Source organism: Hyperolius riggenbachi, chromosome 5 (assembly GCF_040937935.1).
Source record: "Hyperolius riggenbachi isolate aHypRig1 chromosome 5, aHypRig1.pri, whole genome shotgun sequence".
In the NCBI taxonomy this organism is placed as follows: domain Eukaryota; kingdom Metazoa; phylum Chordata; class Amphibia; order Anura; family Hyperoliidae; genus Hyperolius; species Hyperolius riggenbachi.
In genome coordinates this window covers 306,733,892-306,758,836 of record NC_090650.1, presented here as the reverse complement: position 1 = coordinate 306,758,836, position 24,945 = coordinate 306,733,892, and the positions used below count along the sequence as shown (strand labels likewise).

General features: G+C 42.6%; 1 protein-coding gene across 10 annotated transcripts in view; it reads right to left on the bottom strand.

Moving 5' to 3' along the window:
• The window catches only part of PIEZO2 (piezo type mechanosensitive ion channel component 2), a 474,955-nt gene that overhangs the window by 306,243 nt on the left and 143,767 nt on the right, over positions 1–24,945 (bottom strand). For all 10 annotated transcript variants that reach the window (XM_068237153.1, XM_068237160.1, XM_068237158.1 and 7 more), the window contains exon 2: positions 23,326–23,421. In XM_068237153.1, the coding sequence (XP_068093254.1) occupies positions 23,326–23,421 (96 nt within the window). The remainder of the gene's footprint in view (positions 1–23,325; positions 23,422–24,945) is intronic.

The window sequence follows — 24,945 nt, the reverse complement described above, 5'->3', positions numbered from 1 at the left end:
CGAGCATTATCATTTTACAGCCTCTGAATAGAAACCGGCATTTCGCTGCTCTTTTCGTTGCCAGATAAGCAATTAATGGTCTAGAAATGTAGCTCAGTGTTCATGACCAATTCATTTGAGACTAACACAACCTTCCTAGACAGAGTTGGCTTCAGTACACAAATCCTCTGTGCATTTCCCCGATTATGGCTCTCTGAGGTTCCTATTAACATTTGTAGAAATGTTCCCTTCTTCCTGTTCTTTGACTTCATTACACAGGAAGAAAATACTCTGCTTGCACACTCAGGGGTCTTCTGCTGGCCTGTATATAGATGCCTATATGTAGATTGCTAAAGCCCAGGTAGCCAGCTTTCATGCTATTCTTGCAGATCTGACATCCTTAGTGTCTGAATCCAAACTAAGAACTGATTTAGCAAGGATATGCTGAGCTTGAGACCACGGCAGCATTGAAATACATTTTCAAACCTGGCCTGAACATATTAAAAATTGTCTTCTACTAGATGACAACAAACTCCAACCATCACCTGTATGGGGAAAAATAATGTTCCCGCCAGGCATGATTTTTCTGGACACCATAGACGTTGTGGAAGCTCATCAGTGCAAGCCAATGGGAACAAACAGTGTCCGCTCACACTAGGAAGTTTTACCCTTCCGTACCAGCTACTCACGGTCTTCTGTGCCTTCCATTAAAGTCCTCTACCACTGCTGGCACCGCTGCTGGGTTCAGGAGACAAGTGTGTCCTGGAAGAAGCAGAAGCATAGGCCTTACACTGGTTTGCAAAAGACCAATGGAAATTCTTCCTACTAGGAAGAATTTTTTATTGGTTGGGTGGTGAAACAATGAGAATCCTCTGTTGTTCCAGAGGATTCCCAGGGGTTCTTTGCAAACCAATGTGAGCCTGCTTCTGCTGGGACTCATATCTATGTACTTAAGTGCTTGTCGCTTGAGCCCAGAAGTTGTGCCAGCAATGGCAGAGGTGGACCTGAATCGTGGCAGTGGTGGACTGGATGCACAATGGTGAGCAGAAACAGATTAAAATGAAATGGGGCCCTAGGCAAGATAGCAGGTTTTGACAACCACTGATGACCCCCTGGCTTTTTAGGGGAAGATTTGGTGAAGGCTAGCATCCATCAGGCCCCTAAACTCTCTCCAGGCCCTAAGCAGCTGCCTAGGTTTGACTTGTGGATGATCCGGCTCTGATGGTGAGTAGTGTTCACTGGACTCTGCGATGGGCGACAAGTGTATATGCTGTGAACGCACCATTGTGCATCTGGCATACTGTGGACCTAGCATAACAATATTTATATATATCAGTAAAGGGACCCATCTAGGACAATGTTCTCTTTTGCAGAAAAGTAACAGACAACTGACAACAGATATCTAAACAATGATGCATACTGCTTGATGAGTATTGTAAACAATAAGCTAAAAATATACATTTGTCAGATAATGCAATTTATAAAATGTATTTATAGAGCACTTACTGCATTGTCATTTGAGACCACCTCTGCTGATGTTACAAAACAGAGAGCACAACGTACTTACTACAGCTTACAATAAATAAGAGCCTTTTTCTTGTTTTTATATTAAAGAAGCAAGAATAGGCCTGAAGCCTCCTGAATACTATTTCAGAAGAATAGTGTCAGTAGGGACTGAATCCACAACTTACACAAAATCATACATAAAGCTATAATTGTACATTAAAGCTTGTATTTTCCAAACAAAAAACAGAACTACAACATTTAGCACTGCAAAACTGTGAAAGGATGTAAAAACTGCACATATCATTGTTCGATTTTTTTTCCATTATTTTAGGTAAATCTGGAGTTCATTTTGCTTTCTAGCTTGCAAAAATCCTTAAATCCTTGAAAACACAGGGAAATTGTTTAAAGGACTATTCACAAGACTGATTAACTTGAACACTGAAGAAACCATCATCTGGAGACAGCTAATCATTTTAGACAGGGGCATCACTGGTACCAAGACAAACATCAGACTTTGGTTTTCTCCCAGAAGAAACACAAATTCACATATCAGTGGACTACCTCTGCTTGCTATTACTGGCACAATCTCTGTGGTGTGTCAGCTTAACAAAACATTTCAAACTTCCCTAATGCTCTTATTGGTCAGACCAAACACCTATAGACTATGAAAACATTTTTACAGACTATGTAGGCATGAAGAATCTTTATAAGTATTTGAATGAAATCTAATCATAACCTAAACATTGATGTGGATTTCAACTTGTGTAGGTCGGCATATGCAACACTGCATCCCAATATCCAGCTCACACAACACCTTGGGGATTTGGTTTGAAAGACACGAGGCATTTTCTGGCTGCTGTATGAAAGTGTCAGGTCTTCTGATACATAAAATATACAGTAGTGTGTGGCTGCCTAAAGTCACACCATAGTCGTAGTACTGTTCTGTGAAAGCCCCGGGCATATTCCTTAGCAGCTTTAAGGCTTGAGTTACGAGGGGATCTTTTGGCAAGAGGTCATTGGAGGTCATAAAGTAAAGTATCTGCGACTAGTGCATAGCACTCTTGCTTTGCAGCACTGGGGTCACCGGTTCAAATCTGGGGTAGGACATTATCTGCATGGAAGTTGTATGCTCTCCTGTTTTGCATGGGTTTCCTCAGGGCACTGTAGTTTGCTGCTATATCCCACAAAAATGCCAACAAGTTAAAGAGGAACTCTATTAACATATAGTAGAATGTACTAAATTATCCAGGATGCCACTTTTACATTAATTATCCTGGTTTTAGCATCAGAAAAAAAATTATATCTACATATTGCTGTAAATTTGTATGTAGCCCCACCCTCTGTGGAGGGGACCCCAGAAAAGTGTCCGATAGCGGAATTGCGGAAAGGGACACAAAGGCTTTTAGGGGCTATAGCAGGGGTGTCAAACTCAATCACGTAAGGCAGGGGTTCTCAAACTGGGTGCCGCGGCACCCTGGTTCGCCACGGGCACCTTTCAGGGGTGCCTCGGGCATGCATCCCCATCCTTTATGCAACTGCACATTGATATACAATGTGGCTGCATTACCTGCTAGTTAACCTTTATTCCCCGCAACCATGGTTGGGGTTGAACATGAGAGGAATTGTGGTGCCTAATAAGCATCACTAGCTTTTTGGAGTGGGTCGTCGCCTGACATTTTGGTAGTTGTTTTTGCCGAGGGGTGCCTTGAAAAAAATTCAAAGCCATCAAGGGTGCCCTCACACAAAAAAGTTTGGTAACAAAATCTAAAACACAGTTTAAGTCATGGGCCAAATTTTTTAGAAGGTTTTAACATTTACTGAACAGTCTCAAACTAAGCCGTGTAACTATAGCGACCATGGAGGGGCTGGCTCCTTCCCCTTCCGCAGAGTAGTGCAGTGGAGCAGTTTAATATTTACTTGCTCCAGCACTGCTTCAGGTCTCCTCTGAACTTCCTGACAGTCACACACTCTATGCTGCATACCTCTGGCTCCTGAGGCATGTCACATGATCTGGAAAAGGAAGAATGCAGCATAGAGCATGTGACTTCAAGGAACAACAGAAGACACAAAATATCGCTGGAGCAGGTAAATTTTACACTGCGCTATTCTGCTATGTGTGGAAGCCACAGCCAGGTAAGTAAATCTGCAGTCATTTATTTTCCCTCATGTATCCTTTAAAGGCCAGTACTTTTTCACCTACTTTTTGGTACTTTTTCAATTGCAAAGAGATGAACAATTATCTCCTAGGAGAAAACTCAGGAGAAAAAGTTAATATCATACAAGCCCAGGCCAATACGCAATTCACTTTTTCTCCTGAGTTTTCTCCTAGGAGATAATTTTTCATCTTCGATGGAAAATACTTTTTTTGCACTTTGCAGTGGAAAGAGTACCAAAGAGGTGAAAAAGTACTGTCAAAATTATTTTGAGTATTTTCTCACTTTCTGGTGGTTTAAAAGGCATTTTATTTATAAGTCGTGAAAACAGCACCTTGGAGAAAACTCAGGTGAAAAAGTGAATTGCATATGGGCCCAGGTGTTATTTCTGCTAACTTCTGCAGAGTAAAGAAACAAACATTACGCATTGATGCACCTATGTGCAATGAAGATGTTGTGACCTGTGATAAAGTAATTATGTAAATCGGGTGGATAAAATTTTTTACAGTGTACAGTTGTGATTCTGCAGTATAGGAGCTCCAAGAAGTTGTGATTCTTTCCTTAGCTCCATGCACCCTTTACGCTTTACGAGATGAGAATCGAGACTAGCAACACAAACAATGGTTTAGACTTTTGGTTGAATGTCAGTTCTTTTGAAAACATGAAAATACATTCTAGCATTTTGTATATTCAGCCATTTTAACCACATATTAGAAAACCTGCTTTGCTTATGTTTATTTTAAAATACATTTTCATTGGCTTTGATCAGGTTAGTTAGCCTAGTATAGAGTTGTGCCAGCTGGATCTGAGGGACTCTTTATCTCGTTCTCTTGGTCTTTCACTATCTCAGTGCTGGTAGGAAAACAGAAATACACATTGGCATGTGGTGGAGCCAAACTCACTGGAGGCGTCCCTCAGTTAGGCACATAGCAATCAACATGTGGTTTCTCTGCTACTTGAAAGCAGAAATGAAACTAAAAAATTAGCAGCAGTAAAGGTTAGCTTCATAATATAGAAATAATATAGATGGCTTAGATTGCTTGCACACTAGGGCGTGGCATTGTGCTTTCTGTAAAAACAGGATTGCAACGCCACAGAGGGGAAAATTCACACTTATTCAATTCACTTGGCCCATATGCAATTCACTTTTTCTCTTAGGTGTTAATTTTACACATTGACAATAAAATATCTTTCAAGCCACCAGCAAGCAATAAATACTCAAAATAATTTTCACCTACTGAGACACTTTTTCAAATACAAAGTGATTTGAATAAGAGCAATGATTGTGCATTAAGTGTGGGATGCAACACACACAGTGAAGCATAGAGCTAAGATGTATGTTTCACTGCAACTGTGTATGTCATCCGGTAGCTTATAGCTTGACTTGTGTTATTACAATGGATACCACCGCACCACACTGCTAACACACCCATGTGAACATACCATTACAATATAATCACTTCCCATTTTTTATGTAATTGTAATGTTATTTGCGATGCAATCTGTGAGTGTAAAAGTGGTAGCAGGAAAAAAGGGCGCAGGCTGAGGATGGGCGAAAAGGGCACCGCCATAGACTTTAATGCAATTATCATTAATACGGCAAAATAAAGCACAAAAAAGGGCGCCGCGATAAATTTTGTTAACAACATTAGAACATTATAGTTTTTGAACTATGTGATTGTTTTAGGAGCTGACAACGTTATAGTTTTCGTCATATTATTTTGTTTGTATGTACAGATTTTACGTTATCAAAGATATTATCGTTTCTATGTGTAAAAGGGTGTTTCTGCAGAGGGAGTGGTCAGGGTTAGGCACCACCAGGGGGAGTGGTTAGGGTTAGGCACCACCCAGGCAGCGGTTAGTTTTAGGCAACACCGGGGGGGGCGGCGGGTGGAGGTGGTTAGGGTTAGGCACCCCCAGGAAGGTGGTTAGGGTTAGGTACCACCAGGGGGGGGCAGTTAGACACCACCGGGGAAGGTTAGGGTTAGGCACCACCGGGGGGGGGTGTTAAGGTTAGGTACCATCAGGGGAGTGGTTAGTTGTAGGCTCCACTACGGGAGAGTTTTGTGTGAGAGTAGGGTTGGGTTAAGCTGTATTGTTGAATTACGTAACGATTTTTAACGTTAATATCTTTTCGTTATTATTTCCCATCTGTATTTTACAACGGTATTTATCGTTAACCAAGTTTGACAATGATGTTCATTGTTATCAGATTTCGTTATCCACCGGCGCCATTTCATTATGTAGCCGGACCCTTTTTTCATGCACACGTGAAAGTACCCTAACTGTATTTATTTTATGCTAAAACAGCACGACTCTAGTTTGCCCCTGTTTAACTCTCTAGTAAGGCCACATCTGGAATATGGAATTCAGTTCTGGGCACCACATTACAAAAAAGATATTGCAGTTTTAGAGCAGGTGCAGAGACGAGCTACAAAATTGATACGTGGGATGGAAGGTCTCGCTTACCAAGAAAGGTTAGATAAACTGGGTTTATTTAGTCTAGAGAAAAGACGCCTTAGAGGAGATCTAATTAACATGTATAAATACATTAGAGGGCAATATAATAGCTTGGCGGATGAGCTTTTTGTCCCTAGGCCTTCTCAAAGGACTAGAGGACATGAGCTGCGCATGGAGGAAAAACGTTTTAGCCATTTATTTAGGAAAGGGTTCTTTACAGTAAGAGTGGTTAAGATGTGGAATGCATTGCCACAGGAAGTCGTTATGGCAAACTCTATACCTGCATTTAAAGGGGGCTTAGATGCTTTCCTTGCGTTGAAAGACATCCATGGCTACAATTACTAGGTTATGCCTAATGATGTTGATCCAGGGATTTTATCTGATTGCCATCTGGAGTCAGGAAGGAATTTTTCCCATTTGGGGCTAATTGGACCATGCCTGGTGGTTTTTTTTCGCCTTCCTCTGGATCAACAGGGGTATGTGGGGGACGGGCTGGAGTTGTACTGGTTGAACTCGATGGACGTATGTCTTTTTTCAGCCAAAATAACTATGTAACTATGTAACTATGTAACTAGTGCCTCACTGAGATAAACGACAATAATATGTTATTCTAATCTTACACATGCTTATATTATTATAGTTTATTTTTATTTTTTGCATATACAGTATGTGTGTGTACATGCTATTACTTTTATTTTTATTATTATTTGTGTACTATTTTATTTCATTATTGGTTTATTTGACATTTGTTATATTGACTCTTATGCATGATTATAAGATTATTGTTTGTATATGTTATTATTTTTTTATTGTATTATTACTTTATATTTATTACATTTTCATTTTACATACATACTCATTATACTATTATTATTTTATGACATTATATTTTATATACTGTATAATATATGGTTATAGTACAGGGTTTACTATGAGCCACATAAACTGTAATGACAAATGCTTGTAGCATCAGTGACTGCATGAACAACAGTGCCCTCTGTCATCCTGCAAGATATTGTAATTGCACAGTCTATATTTTCTCTATGAATGACATCAGTGAGTACTACAATAGTGCTTTATGTCAAGTATTAGAGATCTTTTAATGCCACATCTGTGTGTTCGGCCATAAACCTTTTACATATTTCTTCATTTCCTACCATAGTGTTTTACAGATTCCCATAGAATGTTCTCACAACCTTCTCTGAGACAGATGCTATTTATACTGATCCAAAGACTGCTGTAGCACCTCACAGCAGCTTATTAGAATGTGGAAAGATGATGGTACGAGTTTGTTAGGGGCGTGGAGGCACTGAAACATTGGACTGATTATAACGGCTTGTTCAGACATGGTTTGTTGCCAAGTGATACAAGCCACTTGGCACCACTGCTGAGCATTTACCAGTGCAGTCCCATTCAAAAGGGTGAATTGGGGCCACCGATCCACTTAATCAAGCTGTGTCCAGACACTTTTCTTTTTACTGTGCCAACCACATCGCCAGCGGTGTGAACAGTACAGTATAAAGTAGCTGCCCATACAGTGGCATCTTGTCATTATTAAGACCCTTTATATCACATTATTTCATTTCCAAAACGATGTTCAAGTGTAGCACATTAGAAAGCGGTTAACTAATTTTTTATTCAAAATGTGTTAAAAACACACAAACACATTTTCTTCAGACCTTGTCAAAACAGCACATTTTTCAAAATAAATGATGAGGGTAATGCCAGGATGTATCGTTAGGAGGTACGGAGGAAGTCAAAGTTTCACCCCCTCAATCCGGGCTTTTTCAAGACCAATAGACTTGAGAAAGCCCTTATTGAGGGGTGAAATGTTATCTCCTCAGTACCTCCCAACAATCCATCCTGGCATTACCCACATGATTTATTTGAAAATTGTGCTGTCCTGACAAGGTCTGAAGACAACGTGCTTGTGTGTTTAAACACATGTTGAATAAAAAGTGAGTTTCAAACGCTTTGTAATGTGATACAGCTGAGCATCTTTTTGGAAATTAACTTTGATCTATGGCTTGGTTCGGTTGCAGATCCATCTTGCGGGTATCATATTCAGACAAGAGCATCTTCTGGTGATTTGAGTAGCGCTATGATTTTTTCACCCTAGGTACAATATCACATTATTTAAACCTGACTTTAGAACTCTATTATGTCGTGTGAGATGTAACCTTACTTTGCATGCATTCTAAACATATTTTCTTTAAAGCTGTAGTTTAGAATGAAATGTTGCTGTTTGTTATGCTGTTATTAAGGCCCCGTTCACACTGCACGCGTTTCCAGCCGCGTTTCAGGAACGCGTGCAGGAGGCAGACACGCACGACATCAGACAGTGCATAGACTGCACTGTCTGATGTTCACACTGCATGCGTTCCGGACCAGTGCGGTCCAAGAACGCATGCTGCACGCATTTTTTCCAGAAACGCGCGGCTGACCCATTCACTTCAGTGAATGGGTACAGCCACGCAACCCATACAAACGCGGATGGCATGCGCTTGTATGCGTTGCGTTCCGAACGCACGGCTGTCAGCGTTTGCTGATGTGAACAGGGCCTTAAAGGGAACCTTAACTGAACGGGGGGTAAAGAGTTTTACTTACCTGGGGCTATTACCAGCCCCCTGCAGTAGTCCTGTGCCCTCGGCGCCGCTCTGGAATCCTCTGGTCCCCTGCTGTCACTTAGTTTCGTTTTTGACGACTCACCAGTCGCCGGCCGCCATGCGTATTATTGGACGCATTCACCAATGCAATTAGCGCTATTGCGGACTGCAACGCGTACAAAAATACGCGTTGTCGCATGCGGAATGGTAAGTAAAACTCTTTACCCCCCGTTCAGTTAAGGTTCCCTTTAAAGATTAGGTAACATTACTTCCTGTTTATCACACACAATCTTTTTCTTTCTTCTCTTAGAATTTGTTTCTGACTTTTTGAACTAAAAAGTCCTTAGAATATAAATGTTTCTGTATTAAATTATTTGTATTCCTGTGCACTGTATTTTGTTTACAGCCATGTGCCAGGAATAGACTAATGTATTGATGTTCTGAGGGAAGAAACTTGGAAAGTTGCAAAACAAAAAACTGTCAACTAAACAGTAAGCACTATTGAATTTCACAGTATGACTCATATCTCTAAAATTACCCAGAACTAAACACATAGAAAGATCTATCAGGCCCAGGGTTTGGTCAGGTACACTGTACAACCAGATGGTGATGAGATGGTGCGACTACTGCCTCCCTGTAGAGTTTTATGAAAGAACAATAGCCTAACTAAGGGTGTGTACACACTTCCAATTTTGATTGACAAATCACTGACTAATTTTACCATCTAAATGTAGTGTGAGAGCTTTTATGCTATTGTGATAGGTTCACAGTATTTTGAAAAAGGCAGGTTTGAAGAAGACCCTGATGCTGGGAAAGATGGAGGGCAAAATGAAGAGGGGATGGCAGAGAATGAGATGGCTAGATAGTACCATTGAAGCAACAAACATGAGCTTGGACAAGTTTTGAGAGGCAGTGGAGGACAGAGAGGCCCGGTATTCTGTGGTCAAAGGAGTCCCAAAGTGTCAGACACGACTGAATAGTGACTGAACAACAACATGTCCCTTTAGTAGACAAACTGGAAAATTACTGCTAAAAAAGACACATTGGTTTACATGATTTGGTGTTTGAAATTTTTATTATACTTAAAATGTGTACTAGACACAACTTGGTAAGTCATAGGCAAAAAAAATGAATTGAACGTCTTTTTGCACACAAATCCAAGAGAAACAGAACGCCAGGGAGGTTAAAAGGCATTTTATTGATAAGGTGTGAAAATAAAATCTAGGAGAAAAAGTTAATTGAATAAGGGTCAGAAAAAGAGATAAAAAAATATGGCAAATTAATTTGTTGTTTCCTGCAATAGATCTGTGAGAAAACGTGGAAAAGCCACCGCATATGCCAAGAGCAAGGCGGCTGACTCCGCGTCCAAAGCGGCGGTTTGCACGCATAGACACGCGTCTGGTAGTATGGTGGAATGCGGAAAAGCCGCCGCATGTCCTGACAGCAAAGCGGCTGTTTCCACGTCCAACGCGGCGGTTTGCATGCAGCAGCATGCACTTGGTGTGGCTGGATCTGTTAGTGCACATAGGCAGATGGAGAGCTACGCACGCGCGGGCCTGAACTCAGGACCTTTATACCAGCAGGGGAAGTGTCAGCTAATCAGGAAGATCAGCTGATTCCTGCAGGACTCATGATTGGCTGAATGGCTCGGGCGGGGCGGCAGAGTCCAGCAACTATATATTCTGCTGCTTGTCAGTTGCTGGTTGTCTGCCATTGCTAACACTTGCGTGAAGGCACTCAGACCTTAGCTAGACCCGACAGTGTGCCAGAACCGGCTGGAGCTGGGAATCCACACTGAGTCAGATTCTTGATAGCTTAAAGTACTAATTGAATTGTATTATTTGTTAGACCAGTTCCAGGGTATTGAGATCAATGCCTTCACATCCCAGACTAGGAATACTGTGTATCTTCTGTGTATTCTCTAGCATAGTTCCAGGGTGTTGAGATTAAGGCCCTCACATCCAAGACTAGGGAACTGTATTATCATTTATGTTATACTCCAGACTAGTTCCAGGGTGTTGTGAATACGGACCTCACACCCCAGACTAGGATTGTGTTATTACTGTGTTACGTTAGCCCAGTTCAGGGCAAAACCTTACATATTAGCAGCAGGGCTTCCTGCAACCCAGCCTTGGTCCCTCGCTCAGGGGTCCACAGGCTACAGGAATATCACCCACCGCTCAGGGGTGAATTCCTCAGGAGTATAGGCCGCCAGCTCCTCTGGTGGTCTTTACTCAGAGTTGTTACTGTTGCACCAAACACTTACACTCTCTCCGGTGTCTAGAGGTTAGACATATCTGATTATTGACGATTCCGCAGATCCTCAATGATCGGGTATATCTGTATTTTTGGGGATACTGCGGATCGCCAAGGATCAGATTCTCTCTCTGGTTGCTGACACCAATCGTTACAAGATCTATGTGAACCACACATAGGGCCTGATTCACAAAGCGGTGCTAACAGTTAGCACACTGGTGAAAAGCCCTTTATCATGCCTAAACTCAGTTTAGGCATGATAAGTTTAGGTGTGATAAGTTTAGGTGTGATAAGTTTAGGCATGATAAGTTTAGGTGTGATAAGTTTAGGTGTGATAAGTTTAAGCGCCAACTGCGTTAGCACCGCAGTGCACAGCTGATCAAAAGTTTTACGCTAGCAAAGACTGGTGCACTTCGTATAAAGTTTAATGGCGCTGCTTTGCGTGCGGGACTTTGCAAGCGATCTAAACTTATCTAAACTTAGCATGCCTAAACTTATCACACCTAAACTTATCACACCTAAACTTATCACGCCTAAACTGGCTTTTCACCAGCATGGTGCAATGGTTATCATGCCTAAAGTCTTTTAGGCATGCTAACTGGGTTAGCACCGCTTTGTGAATCGAGCCCATAGGCTGCTACTCTGAGCCAGTAGTAAAAGGAATTGTTATGATCATGTCTGCAGCGTTTACCGCTGGCTGCAGTGCTATTGTAACCCAAGCAGTTCTGATGTCATTACATGCATTTTCTTGCATAGTTTGGTTTGCACTTAAACTAGTTGCTGATTCCATCTGCAGTCACTCTGAAATTAATGACAGTTTAACATGCTCTTGTGTAAACAAACATTGTCTGCTGCAGTGGAGGGGCAGTCCCTTTCCTGCAGGCTGCATATCATTGTCTGCCTTTTCCTGCTATCAGCCTGTGATTAATTACCATTCACTTGTGTGGGAATCTGCAGGTCTGCTCCCATTGGATGACCTCAGTATAAAGAACTGCTTCCTGCAATGTCTCATGGGCTACCATAGTCTCAGATTCTATCTGTTACTCTGCTCGTGCCCCACCTCGTTCCTGGTCCGTGTGGACTGCGCTGACTCCTGCGAAGGGGTCAGCGAGTCCTCCTAGTTCTGCTCTTGTTCTAGAAGTTGTTACTTGCTTGTCTTGTGTCATATATTGGTTCATCGCCAATATATACGCATACTTGCGCATTTTGTTATTTTCCTTGTATTCGTGTTACGTTGATACATCAGTGTCGCTGATATATACGTACACGAACTGTTTATTTCCTGTGTTCAGTTAGTCAGTTTTCCAGCACGTTTTGGTAGTTTGCGCGTACCGTCAACACCCGTGCTGAGCTAGTTATCCTGTTCCTGGTCCTGTTTGTGGATTGCGTTCATCTCTGCGAAAGGAGATAACGAATCCTTCTGAATCCTGTTCTGTTACTGTTTGTGGATTGCGTTCATCTCTGCGAAGAGATAGCGAATCCTTCTGAGTCCTGTTCCCTGTATTACTCCAGTCCTAGTCAGCGTTCCTGCTTATGTCATATATCGGTTCATTGCCGATATATACATATGTTAGTCAGACCTTACAAATAGTTTCATTGATAGCTGTAATTGTAATACGCTAGGAAAACATACTTATTGTATATTTATCTGTGTTACGTTCATCTATCTCGATCCTGCTATTTTCTGACTATCCTGTCCTGTCTTTGTGAGGCACGCCATCGCCGCAACGCATTGGCTGCCTCATTCCAGTCTGTCTGGTTTTGGACGCTTGCTGTCGCTAAGTAGCCGCTAGCTAGCAAGCGTTCATTCTGTCTACTTGTTCTGATCTCCTCAGTCCTGGTTTATGCGCTCAGCGCTACTTTGCGCTGAGACGTTATTACGAAAGTGTTGTTTGTGGCTGTTCGGATCTGCACCGGCTCTGTGCACCACAATCTCCTATTGGAGTCAGTCCTCTCCTCCACTAAACTGGGGATATCCTGATCCCTTGTGCTGGTGTGTGTACCTCCTTCACGTCAGCTTATGTGTTGTATGCTGACTGTGGAGATTACACCTCCAAGCTTAACATTATGGTAGCCCCATTACCAATCCCCATTGTGGGGGGGGTTCCCAGCAAAAATGACACTGTTTGTTATGGTTCCTGTTCCTTTAAGAAATTTGAGAAGCTCAATTCCGAAACAGAAAATGAGTTTTTTTCTGAATGTACCAGGTTCCTGGCCAATCCCGAGCTCCAGGCTACTCCTGTTTCAACGTGGGCCCCCCAGCTAGTTTATGTTTTATTTAGGGGAAGATTGTTTCAGTGGGCCTACGATGTCTTGGATCATACCAATTTAAAAGAGAGACCACTGGAATTTCTAGCGTTTGTGATCCATAACTGGCTGCGCAAAACCGATTTGCCTAGCCCTTTTGATAAGCTCCTGGCAGCTTGTCAATCAGCTGCTCCTTCTACTGCCTACAAAAATAATCAGCAAGCAGATAATTGTTCTGATAACTTTTCTTCTGCTAAGGCAGCAGGGTCTAAAGCCAAACGTAAACGCTCCAAAAGAAAAGCGTTACAATCAGCGGAGTCGTTGCCCTTGGCGACTGCGCATCAGATCTGTAATGAGACTCCGCCAGTAGCAGATAATGAAATTCAGTCACCATTCAGGGGAGTCAAATGGACCTATGAAACTACTAATGAACTTTCATTGCTAGCCAGGGAAAATAAAAGTTCTTGTTTAAATGAATTATCTGAATATGATTATGAAGATATATTACAGAGTATTGAACAGATCAATTTATTCGTGCAGCAAGGGAAATTTGCATACACTACAGTTCAACACTTGCTACAGGTATTGGAGATCCTTAGGAATAAGAAATCGGCCAATCACCTGCTAAATAACCCAATGTATGTTTCTGCCACTAACACATTTGCAAACTATGATCAGCCGGAATGCTCAGCTGTTAAATATGCATGGGATCCTCCATTTGAGAAAGGAGAGATGGAAGCCCTGGTCTATGAATGGAAGAAAGATGCAAGTTCATTTTGTCAGTTTTACAGTGCAAAAAGTGAATTAGTATTGAATGCATGCATTAAGTCTGCCTATAACCTAATAAAAACTGGTGTGTGTGGGTATGACTTTGTGGCTCCATTGATCGATGTGTGGAGAATGATTCTGGACGATTTTTATGCGATTCAATCAGTTGATACCAGGGAAGACACACTGTCAAGTGGAGATTGTTCCACTTCCTCAGTTCCTGAGGACTCGCCTGCTTCAGCACCTTTGGCTGATTCAGCGAGTGATTCAGAGCTCCTTTTGTGTGAAATTGAAGTTCCTGTAATTCCACCCTGTACCATGGATAACTCAGTGTTACTTCCCAGTAAGACAGAAATTACTAATACTTCCTTAATCTTGCCCTGCACAAATTTCTCAGCAGAGGACCCAGAGGTCCTGCTGACTTCTGAGTCCAGCCTAGCCAGTACTCATGAGTCTTTGTTCAGTGAAACAGACACCAGAAAAATCTTGCCTGTCTCTGCAAACACTTCTGCAGAAATTACCTGTGTTAATAAAGTTCAACTCCTGTCTGATCCAGCAGATGCCAATAGATGCACTACATCAGTTTCTGAGTCCCAGCAATCCTGTCCAGAAATCTCAGAACCCCAGCATCTGAATTTTCCAATTTCACAATTGAATGGTGATTTAGATGCGCAAACATTGTGTTTTGATCTTCCTGTTTCTACACCTCACTCTAGTTTCATGAATAACTCAGAGCGTCTGCTATGTGAGTCCGAAATCGCAGAATTATTACCGTGTTCAGAAAATGTTCCAGTGAACTTGCCCTGTACCATGAATTGTGCAGTAGATCTCTCCAATGAAACTCAGGTCACAGAATCATTATGCTGTCCAGCAGGTGCTTCCATGGTTTTGCCCTGCAGTGTGGACTGTTCGGTGATCCTGTCCAGTGAAGCTGTGGTCACAGAGTCTTATGCTTCACCCAGTACTTTGGATACTTCAAACCCTCTAGCAGAACAGTCTGAGGCACTGCTTACCTCAGTTGGTGTTGCAGTAATATTCACTTGTCTAGCAGCTGTTTTGGAATTACAGTCTGCTCTAATAAAACTTGATGAATTTCTGCCCAGCGAAGCAGAAGCCATTGAAATATTGTCCTCGTCAGCAAGTGTGTTAGATACCTTGCCCTGTACACAGTCTGATTTAACCAATGTTGTTGAGTCCCTCTCCAGTGTTGTAACAGCCGAGGAACTCCAGCCCTGTCCTCTGAATGTTTCAAAAGTCTTGCCCTGTAACATGGATAATTCTGACTCGCTGGAAAAAATAATAGAAATCTCAGAATTTCAGTCCGGGTTAATGAGTGTTTCTGAAACCCAGCCCTGTATCCTGGAAAATTCTGGTTCTCTGGCCGGTGTGGCAGAAGTTCCTGAGTCCCCTTCCTGTCCAGTGAGTTACTCAGTTTTGCCTAGTTCAGTGGGGATTGCTGCACTACTGACTTGTTTTGCAGCCCTTCATGAGCTCCAATCCAGTGTATTTGATGAGTCTCTGTCTAGTCCAGAAGAAGTTATGGGAACCCTGTCTAGTTCGGTGCATACATCAGAAGATTTGTCCTGTCTTGTAAATGCCCCTGAACATGATTTGTTAATAACTTTGCTGGAATCAGAGACATCTAAGTCTGATCCTGCATTTTTTAGTGAGAATCCAGTAACTGTGAAGTCTAGTCATGATGATTTTTTTTTTGCCCAGTCCTGGTTTCGGTCCTACCTTGACTGACTTTGAGGTTTGCAGTTCCTTGACATGCCCAGAAGTCTCTCTTGTGCCGGTGTGCCCAGATGTGCTTCGTATGCCAGAGTGCCCAAGTGTGTCTGTGTTGGCGTGCTCACACGCTTCCCTAGTGGAGACATGTTCTGATGTTGCCGGTTGGCCTGCATGCCCGGAGATGGTTCTGGTCCCTAAAAACCCTGATCTTGATGTTTGTCCTTGTGACCCTGACTCTAGAGTTGCCCTGGGTTCCATAGGGGTTCTTGATGGTTCTCCATGTGAGCCTAAGGGGTGTTCTGACCTGTGGGGATCTCTTTGGAGCTTCCAAGTGTTCTGGGAGATCTCTGAGGAAACTTGTCCTGGTACCTTGGACTGGTTCAACGGTGGGTTTTGTGTTGGTGGGGACAGTTCCGGTGGGCATTGCAAAGGCTTTGGCGTTTTTGGACAGTCCCGGGAAGGCGGTGGGTATCGCTCAGAGAGTTTCTGGGGGCTTTTCTCTGGAAGTCGTGGTTCTGATGGGTATCACACTGAGGCTTGTGGTGCTGACGGGCATGGTTCTGTAGGTTCTGGTTCTGATGGGTCCAGTCTTGTGGGGACTGATTCTGGAATTTGGTCTTGCCGGGCTGTCCCGGTCATCATGAATTATCAGTCAGATTGTTTTGTTGGGAATTTCAGTTTCGAAAAGCGTCTGGTATCCGCTTTTAAGGGGGGGGTAATGTTATGATCATGTCTGCAGCGTTTACCGCTGGCTGCAGTGCTATTGTAACCCAAGCAGTTCTGATGTTATTACATGCATTTTCTTGCATAGTTTGGTTTGCACTTAAACTAGTTGCTGATTCCATCTGCAGTCACTCTGAAATTAATGACAGTTTAACATGCTCTTGTGTAAACAAACATTGTCTGCTGCAGTGGAGGGGCAGTCCCTTTCCTGCAGGCTGCATATCATTGTCTGCCTTTTCCTGCTATTAGCCTGTGATTAATTACCATTCACTTGTGTGGGAATCTGCAGGTCTGCTCCCATTGGATGACCTCAGTATAAAGAACTGCTTCCTGCAATGTCTCATGGGCTACCATAGTCTCAGATTCTATCTGTTACTCTGCTCGTGCCCCACCTCGTTCCTGGTCCGTGTGGACTGCGCTGACTCCTGCGAAGGGGTCAGCGAGTCCTCCTAGTTCTGCTCTTGTTCTAGAAGTTGTTACTTGCTTGTCTTGTGTCATATATTGGTTCATCGCCAATATATACGCATACTTGCGCATTTTGTTATTTTCCTTGTATTCGTGTTACGTTGATACATCAGTGTCGCTGATATATACGTACACGAACTGTTTATTTCCTGTGTTCAGTTAGTCAGTTTTCCAGCACGTTTTGGTAGTTTGCGCGTACCGTGAACACCCGTGCTGAGCTAGTTATCCTGTTCCTGGTCCTGTTTGTGGATTGCGTTCATCTCTGCGAAGAGATAACGAATCCTTCTGAATCCTGTTCTGTTACTGTTTGTGGATTGCGTTCATCTCTGCGAAGAGATAGCGAATCCTTCTGAGTCCTGTTCCCTGTATTACTCCAGTCCTAGTCAGCGTTCCTGCTTATGTCATATATCGGTTCATTGCCGATATATACATATGTTAGTCAGACCTTACAAATAGTTTCATTGATAGCTGTAATTGTAATACGCTAGGAAAACATACTTATTGTATATTTATCTGTGTTACGTTCATCTATCTCGATCCTGCTATTTTCTGACTATCCTGTCCTGTCTTTGTGAGGCACGCCATCGCCGCAACGCATTGGCTGCCTCATTCCAGTCTGTCTGGTTTTGGACGCTTGCTGTCGCTAAGTAGCCGCTAGCTAGCAAGCGTTCATTCTGTCTACTTGTTCTGATCTCCTCAGTCCTGGTTTATGCGCTCAGCGCTACTTTGCGCTGAGACGTTATTACGAAAGTGTTGATTGTGGCTGTTCGGATCTGCACCGGCTCTGTGCACCACAATCTCCTATTGGAGTCAGTCCTCTCCTCCACTAAACTGGGGATATCCTGATCCCTTGTGCTGGTGTGTGTACCTCCTTCACGTCAGCTTATGTGTTGTATGCTGACTGTGGAGATTACACCTCCAAGCTTAACAGGAATACTGGTGGCAGTCTCTGTTCATATGGATGCCTAATGTTTTTCAATGTGCTTCAGGGGTCATTCTGTACATTAGCCTTGGCAAAGGCAAATGACACTGGCGGTAATTGACGCTTAAACGCTGGCCATTCAGAGAAATGAACAGCCATCGGTACTATTGCTCACCATTGTTTACCGTCATTTGCGCAAACGCTGTTCCAGTCCCAATTATCCCTGTCGCCTGCACGGTGCTTAGCTGATCCCTGAAGCACCAGGGCCCATATGCAAGTCACCTTTTCACCTGAGCTTTCGCCTAGGAGATCATTTTTCATCTTGTATTTAAAATAATTTTTTAGTACTTTGCAATTGAAAAAGAACCAAAAAGTGGCCAAAAACATACTATCAATGACAGTTTGATTCAGGTGAACAACAGCAGAAAGTAGTATATGACCCAAAATGATTGATCATAATTGTTTTGGGTTACAGGCTCATGTCTGTACAGTGGTCACTCACTACTGAGCCAGAGCCTGTCTATAAGGGAAGAGCATCTCAAAATGAGACACAAAGGATCCTATCAGTATGGGGACAGCAATGGAGAAGGTAAGAATTGACGTAATAGCCAGTTTTTAAATTTGTCGGGAAATATTTTTATCCAAAGGAATCAGAATGCATTCTCAAGCATAGTGTGAAACAGGGTGGGAAGTATAATATCTATGGAAGGTATAATACCAAGACATGGCACCACATGTAAATGCCTGATAATTAACAATATTCTGTACTAGTGCAGTCACTTACAAGCTCTTTGAAGGTGCAGATGATAAATATTTGATGAATAGCATATGGCTGCATGAATCAATCACTAACTCCTGTACAGTACAATCAACTCCAAGCTAACCGCCATGTTACATGCTCAGTTCAGCTGTTTTACACTAAACAATTCTCTGCTGCACACATTCTGACTCCTGCTTACATATCTAGACTACATTAAAAGCCATAATGGATTATTAGCCTATAGGGGGTAAGCAACAACATGAATTATTAAACAGTATTCAGTTTTGCAAAACAAACCTGTTCCAAATTAAGTTAAAAGGCATTTTGTTGTATATGGAGGTGCCCCCTCCCTCCCTCCCCCCCCCCCCCTCACCCACCCACACGCTCTCCTTATCCCCCCATCACTATATAGGTATGGAATTTATTGAAAAATATTCACTCCCTAATCAGTGTATCCATATTTGCTTTAAAGGTCCTTTTACAAACATACTTAGGATTAGGAACGTGCTCATTTAAAGTGAATTGTGGTCATTTCTGACCTTCATTCCACACCAATATAGAAAAGACGGTGGAAGATGCACTGAGCTGCATCCAGCTGACACCTAAGATGGAACAAGGTCTGATGTGTCAGGACTTTCCTATCCCAATAGATAAGTACGGCTGGTTTCAGGACTCTGGATAGCTGGGTTAGATTTGGATTTGTTAATGTTGGGGTCAGTTTACGTTTAGTGTACTGTTACCAGTGCAAGTTAGAGGTTTTGTCTCAGGCTATCAAGTTAGCAAAAGTTCAACACATATTAGTTTTAGGTATCATTTAGGTAAAAAAAAATTGTGAACATAGCAGTTTGGCAAAAACATGCATGTAGTCAGCCTGTTCATTTTAGTGAGTAAACATTTCCATATGTTTAAGCATCCCAGCAACAGAACATTTTGAATTATTTTGAATTATTTTGTGCCCCCCTCACAGATAGCAGAATTAGGTAGTCTGTGAGTGCCCCTTCTCTCCCCCCTACAGATAGCAGTATGAGGTGTCCTCTGTGCCCCCTATTCCCCTACCCAGACAGTAGTACTAGGTCACTTCTGCCCCCCCCCCCCTCACCAAATAGAAGTATTAGGTAGCTTCTGTGCTCACCCCTCACCCCCCCCCCACACCTAGCAAAATTAGGTAATGTCAAAGACCCCCCACACTCACACAGATATTCACAAAGGAAGTATGTAGTAAATAGTCTCTGTAACCCTTCTTTCACCGCCCCTACATAATAGCAGTGATAAGCAGCCAGCCAGTGCCAATGGTGTTAGGTGCCCCCCCTTCTCCCCTTCATTAGGCATCAGTATCAGTCAGCTTCCCTCCTCCAGACCCGTGAAAGAAGTAAGGTGAGGAGCATACTATACTTGCTTTAAAGAGGAACTCCAGTGAAAATAATGTAGTAAAAAAAGTGCTTCATTGTTTACCATAATTATGTATAAATGATTTAGTCAGTGTTTGCTCATTGTAAAATCTTTCCTCTCCCCGATTTACATTCTGACATTTATTACATGGTGACATTTTTACTGTGGGCAGGTTATGTAGCTGCTCCTAGCTGTTTTGGCTGTTAGAGACAGCTGTAAACAGCTAATTCCTGTCTGTGAACATTGTTACATTGTGGCAGTTTGCCCAGAGTACCGCGGTCCCAGTGCTTCTTGTGGGAGGGGTTTCAGCACAAAATCATTCATACAGCGCCCCCTGATGGTCTGTTTGTGAAAATCATTATATTTCTCATGTAAAAGGGGGTATCAGCTACTAATTGGGATAAAGTTCAATTCTAGGTTGGAGTTTCTCTTTAAGGGGCCACGGTCCATGCTACTCCTCTCTCAAGATTATTTCTTAATATTTATTCATACGAATTTTGTAACATTAAAAGCGTAAAATGTCAAAGTATTTGCTGCCTAAAGAATCATGCATCCTACTCTTTATTCATCACTGTATGTTTCATGTATGCACCACAAAGCTGGTCTTGTTTGGATCAGCTTGCAATTAGCCATGGTACCTTATCTGTCCTATGTAAATCGTAAGTCACATTGCATTGCTCAGCAAATTCTTTCTTTAGTACCAATACATCTCTACCAGCACGTCCTCAGCATGCAAGACTAATCAATACAAAGGTTTCTAAAGAAAGAAACACATAATTACTTGGTAATGCACAAAAGATTTCAGAAACTGGCAGATGTATCAAACTGTCATTCCATTAAGTTATTTATTGTCTTCCCCCCACCCCATGAAAATGCAAATACTTTAGCTTTTCCAGCACCAGAAAACCTTAATGTAAGCAAAGCTCAGTGATATGAATGCATGGAGGAATACCATTTGGCAAATGATGGAATACTTGAAATTGGCACAAAAAGAAATGCCACTTATTAAGCTCAGTAAGCTTGTGGTTTACCAACACCTCCTTCGATACTAATCATTTACTGCTAGAGATTAGCCACCAGGACCAATAAGAAAAATATACCACTGTTAGTTACAGCTACATAGGAAAAAGTCATTTAATGTATATTTCACTTTGGAACAAATGTACATTGTGTATATAGTTTAAATTTTACAGTTTTTCATCATGGTAGTCCTTTAGGCCGGTTTTACATCTATTTTTTGCATTGCAGAGGGGATGCCCCTGCCTCATCTCATCACAACGCAAAAGGTGACAAACATAAGACCCTGCGGCAGAGTGCGCTGTCAGAGACATATGCATAGCGCCACCCCCCGCTCAGTGACCTACTCCCTTCTGGGCTGGAGGTACATCACTGGCATTTCCATTGGTCCATGCATGTGAGCCATAAAGCACCACGCTTTGTCCTTTACACTACACGTGTCGCCCATAGACTACCATTACCCCAAGCACCGTGTGCTTATGGTAACACACTGTTGCCCTTGCGTCGTATCGGATACTTTTGGCGCCCTCAAGGAATAGCAGTAAGTGTGAAAAGCTACATAGACTTTCATTGCTTTTGCGGCCTCCTGTGGCAAAATAGGGTAACAACGCAGGTTTAGCCTGCATGTGTAATACAAAAACCACAAAACTTAATTGAAAAAGCTTGCAAACACAAAAATATATATGTACTGATCATTATTAAAATATGCAGTCCATTTATACTGCAAACATGCAATTAAAATATGTCGATAAGACACCTCATGTTACGTCACACATAATAAACATACAGTAATTCTAAACCCGTTTTGGGCAGCAAGATACATTGCTTTTGTGTGATCCTACTGCCTGTCTATAGATGGTAGTTCAGTCCCTTATTTAAAGCACACATAGCATGCTGGTTCTCTATAAAGAGAATAACAATTTTTCAATAAATAAATGTATAACTGCATTTAAGTAAATAAACAGAATGCTCCAACCAGGTGCCATGTTTAACAACAGACACAGAAGGCCCATGCCAACAGGAGTGTGGTGCTAAAAACATGACTGACTAAGGCCTTTATTTCTAAAACTCTTGGGGATGAGGGACTAGCAAGCAAAAAAAAAATCCTGAAATCTAATGCCCGGTTCACACTGGCACAGATGGAAAACTGATCCATGTGAAAACTTATACATGGAACAGATGAGCTTTTAAATGCATCCATTTCCCATCAGTTACCCTCTGTTCTGTTAGCTCGCAGTCAATGGGACGCATCCGTCGACCCAAGAAAATCACCACAGACCCAAACTTGCGATGGAATGGATCATATGGATCTGTTTGAACGGACCAATTAGTTAACCTGCTGAGCGGTCTGGACGAGCTCAGCTCGTCCAACACCGCCAGAGGCTGCCGCTCAGGCCCTGCTGGGCTGATTTTCGTCAAATAAAAAGCAGCACACGCAACCGGCACTTTGCCAGCCGCGTGTGCTGCCTGATCGCCGCCGCTCTGCGGCGATCCGCCGCGAGCAGCGGCGAAAGAGGGTCCCCCCAGCCGCCTGAGCCCAGCGTAGCTGGAACAAAAACTTCCGGCCAGCGCTAAGGGCTGGATCGGAGGCGGCTGACGTCAGGACGTCGGCTGACGTCGATGACGTCACTCCGCTCGTCGCTATGGCGACGATGTAAGCAAAACAAGGAAGGCCGCTCGTTGCGGCCTTCCTTGTTTATTCTGGGCGCCGGAGGCGATCGGAAGAACGCCTCCGGAGCGCCCTCTAGTGGGCTTTCATGCAGCCAACTTTCAGTTGGCTGCATGAAATAGTTTTTTTTTTATTTAAAAAAAACCCTCCCGCAGCCACCCTGGCGATTTAATCAGAACGCCAGGGTGGTTAACACTTGATCTGTTCACATCCATTCTGTTCCATTCCGCTAAACCATCTGTTTTTTTTAGGCCAATGTGAATGGGGCCTGACCAAGGATTTATAAAAATCTGTCTTCTGACCTAGTTTCATACCTGGGAAGAGTAACGGATCAGAAGAACTCAGTGGACTCTACTTACAATCCAGGCCTCAAATCCTATCACACAGCTCAGTGACGCCACTACTCCGGCACCATGTACCCCCATTTCTGTTCCCACAGAACATAACACACAAGCCGATAAGATAAAGATGTGTAGTGATAGCGTACAATCAATAATATTTATACTAACATATTGATCATCTGCATTTGTAGATATGTAGGTATGGCAAAGTACCTAATACTCAGTATGTACTCTATAGTGTACAACATGCCAGTAACTTGGATGCCACAATCCAAATTAAAATGAAAAAATGATAATGATAAATAATATTGTCAAAGAAAAATAAAATCTTACCTTGCATTGTTATCTTGGTGGGTTCTGCAAATAAAGGAATGAGCAGGAGGTAGATGAGGTAGACGAATGATATTCCATTGTACCGGAACATGCATGCTGTAAGAGCGGATAAGACAACATACGTGAGGAATAGATAAAAATGTGTAACGCACATTTTACATACATGAGACACACTATATAGTAATATACTTCTAGCTATATGTAGTGTTGAATTGTCAGTTTATACATTTAAATGTGAGATAATTGCAGGGACTTCCCGATGCACCTATGAGAACACACTTTACAATGATATAGATTATCAGCCTTAGGTTAGAAAGCAAGAACAATCTTGCTAGTGCAGTCTGAATTGTGGTGAGTATTGCATTTTAAACATCGAAAAGTCTACACAAATTATATTGCATAGCATTGAAACTGTAACATGAATAATTTTCATATACTGTATTGTATATATAGAGACTGATTCAATCATAAACCAAGATTCAAATGTTTACAAAAAATCAGTGAGAATGGCTGATTACATTGTAAACTAAGCAGACTCAATCACCAAAAAGTTGCAAATATGCACAAAGTACATTTAAAGTGTCTGATAACATTATTACAGGCAGATACACAATGGCACCTCAAAAACGGACATGGAGTTCCTCCTGAAATAGCTATTATACTTTTCACTTGGGATTTTAGTGTCCACATATGCTTAAAAACAAAAAAGGACTTATCCTATTCTATTAATAGTTTGTGAACTTCTCTTGAAAAATGCTCAAAAATCCCAAAATTATAAAAAATAAATAAATAAATAAAAAGTAATTGCATGCTTTCCTCCTAAGCCTAACAAGGTTTGATACATCCACTGTTCATCATCACAATGGGATATTGCAGGGAGTGATGTTATCAAACTGGGTCAGACAGATAATTAGTGCAAGGCTTCGGCCCCCAGCCTCTATACTCACTGCTCTTAATCTGTAAAGGTAGCCCATACACTGGTCGATTTGCCATCAGATTCGACCAACAGACAGATCCCTATCTGATCGAATCTGATCAGAGAGGGATCGTATGGCTGCCTTTACTGCAAACAGATTGTGAACCGATTTCAGCCTGAAACCGATTACAATCTGTTGTGGTGGTGCTGCCGCCGCTTCCCCCCCATCCCGCATACATTACCTGCTCCGCTGGTGCGACTGCCCCCGGTCACCGCTCTTCTTCTCCGTCTCCGCTCTGGTCTGGTCTCCGGCATGCTTCCCTTCTTCCTGTCTGGGGGAAGTTTAAACAGTAGAGCGCCCTCTACTGTTTAAACTTCCTGCCGGGACAGGAAGAAGGGAAGCATGCCGGAGACCAGACCAGAGCGGAGACGGAGAAGAGCGGAGACCCGGGAGTCGCGCCGGCGGAGCAGGTAATGTATGCGGCTCTATTGCGTCGGTCGTCGGGCACTCGAACGCCGCTAGCGATGCGCTCTTTACCCGCGGGCGATCGACGGTTATTTTCCGCACGGCGCGATCGACGGGATCGGACGGAATGGATCAAAATTCGGCGTGTAGCGTGAACGATTGGCAGCAGATTCGATCCCAGTGATCGAATCTGCTGTCGAAACGGGCGCAAATCGGGCCAGTGTATGGCCACCTTAAC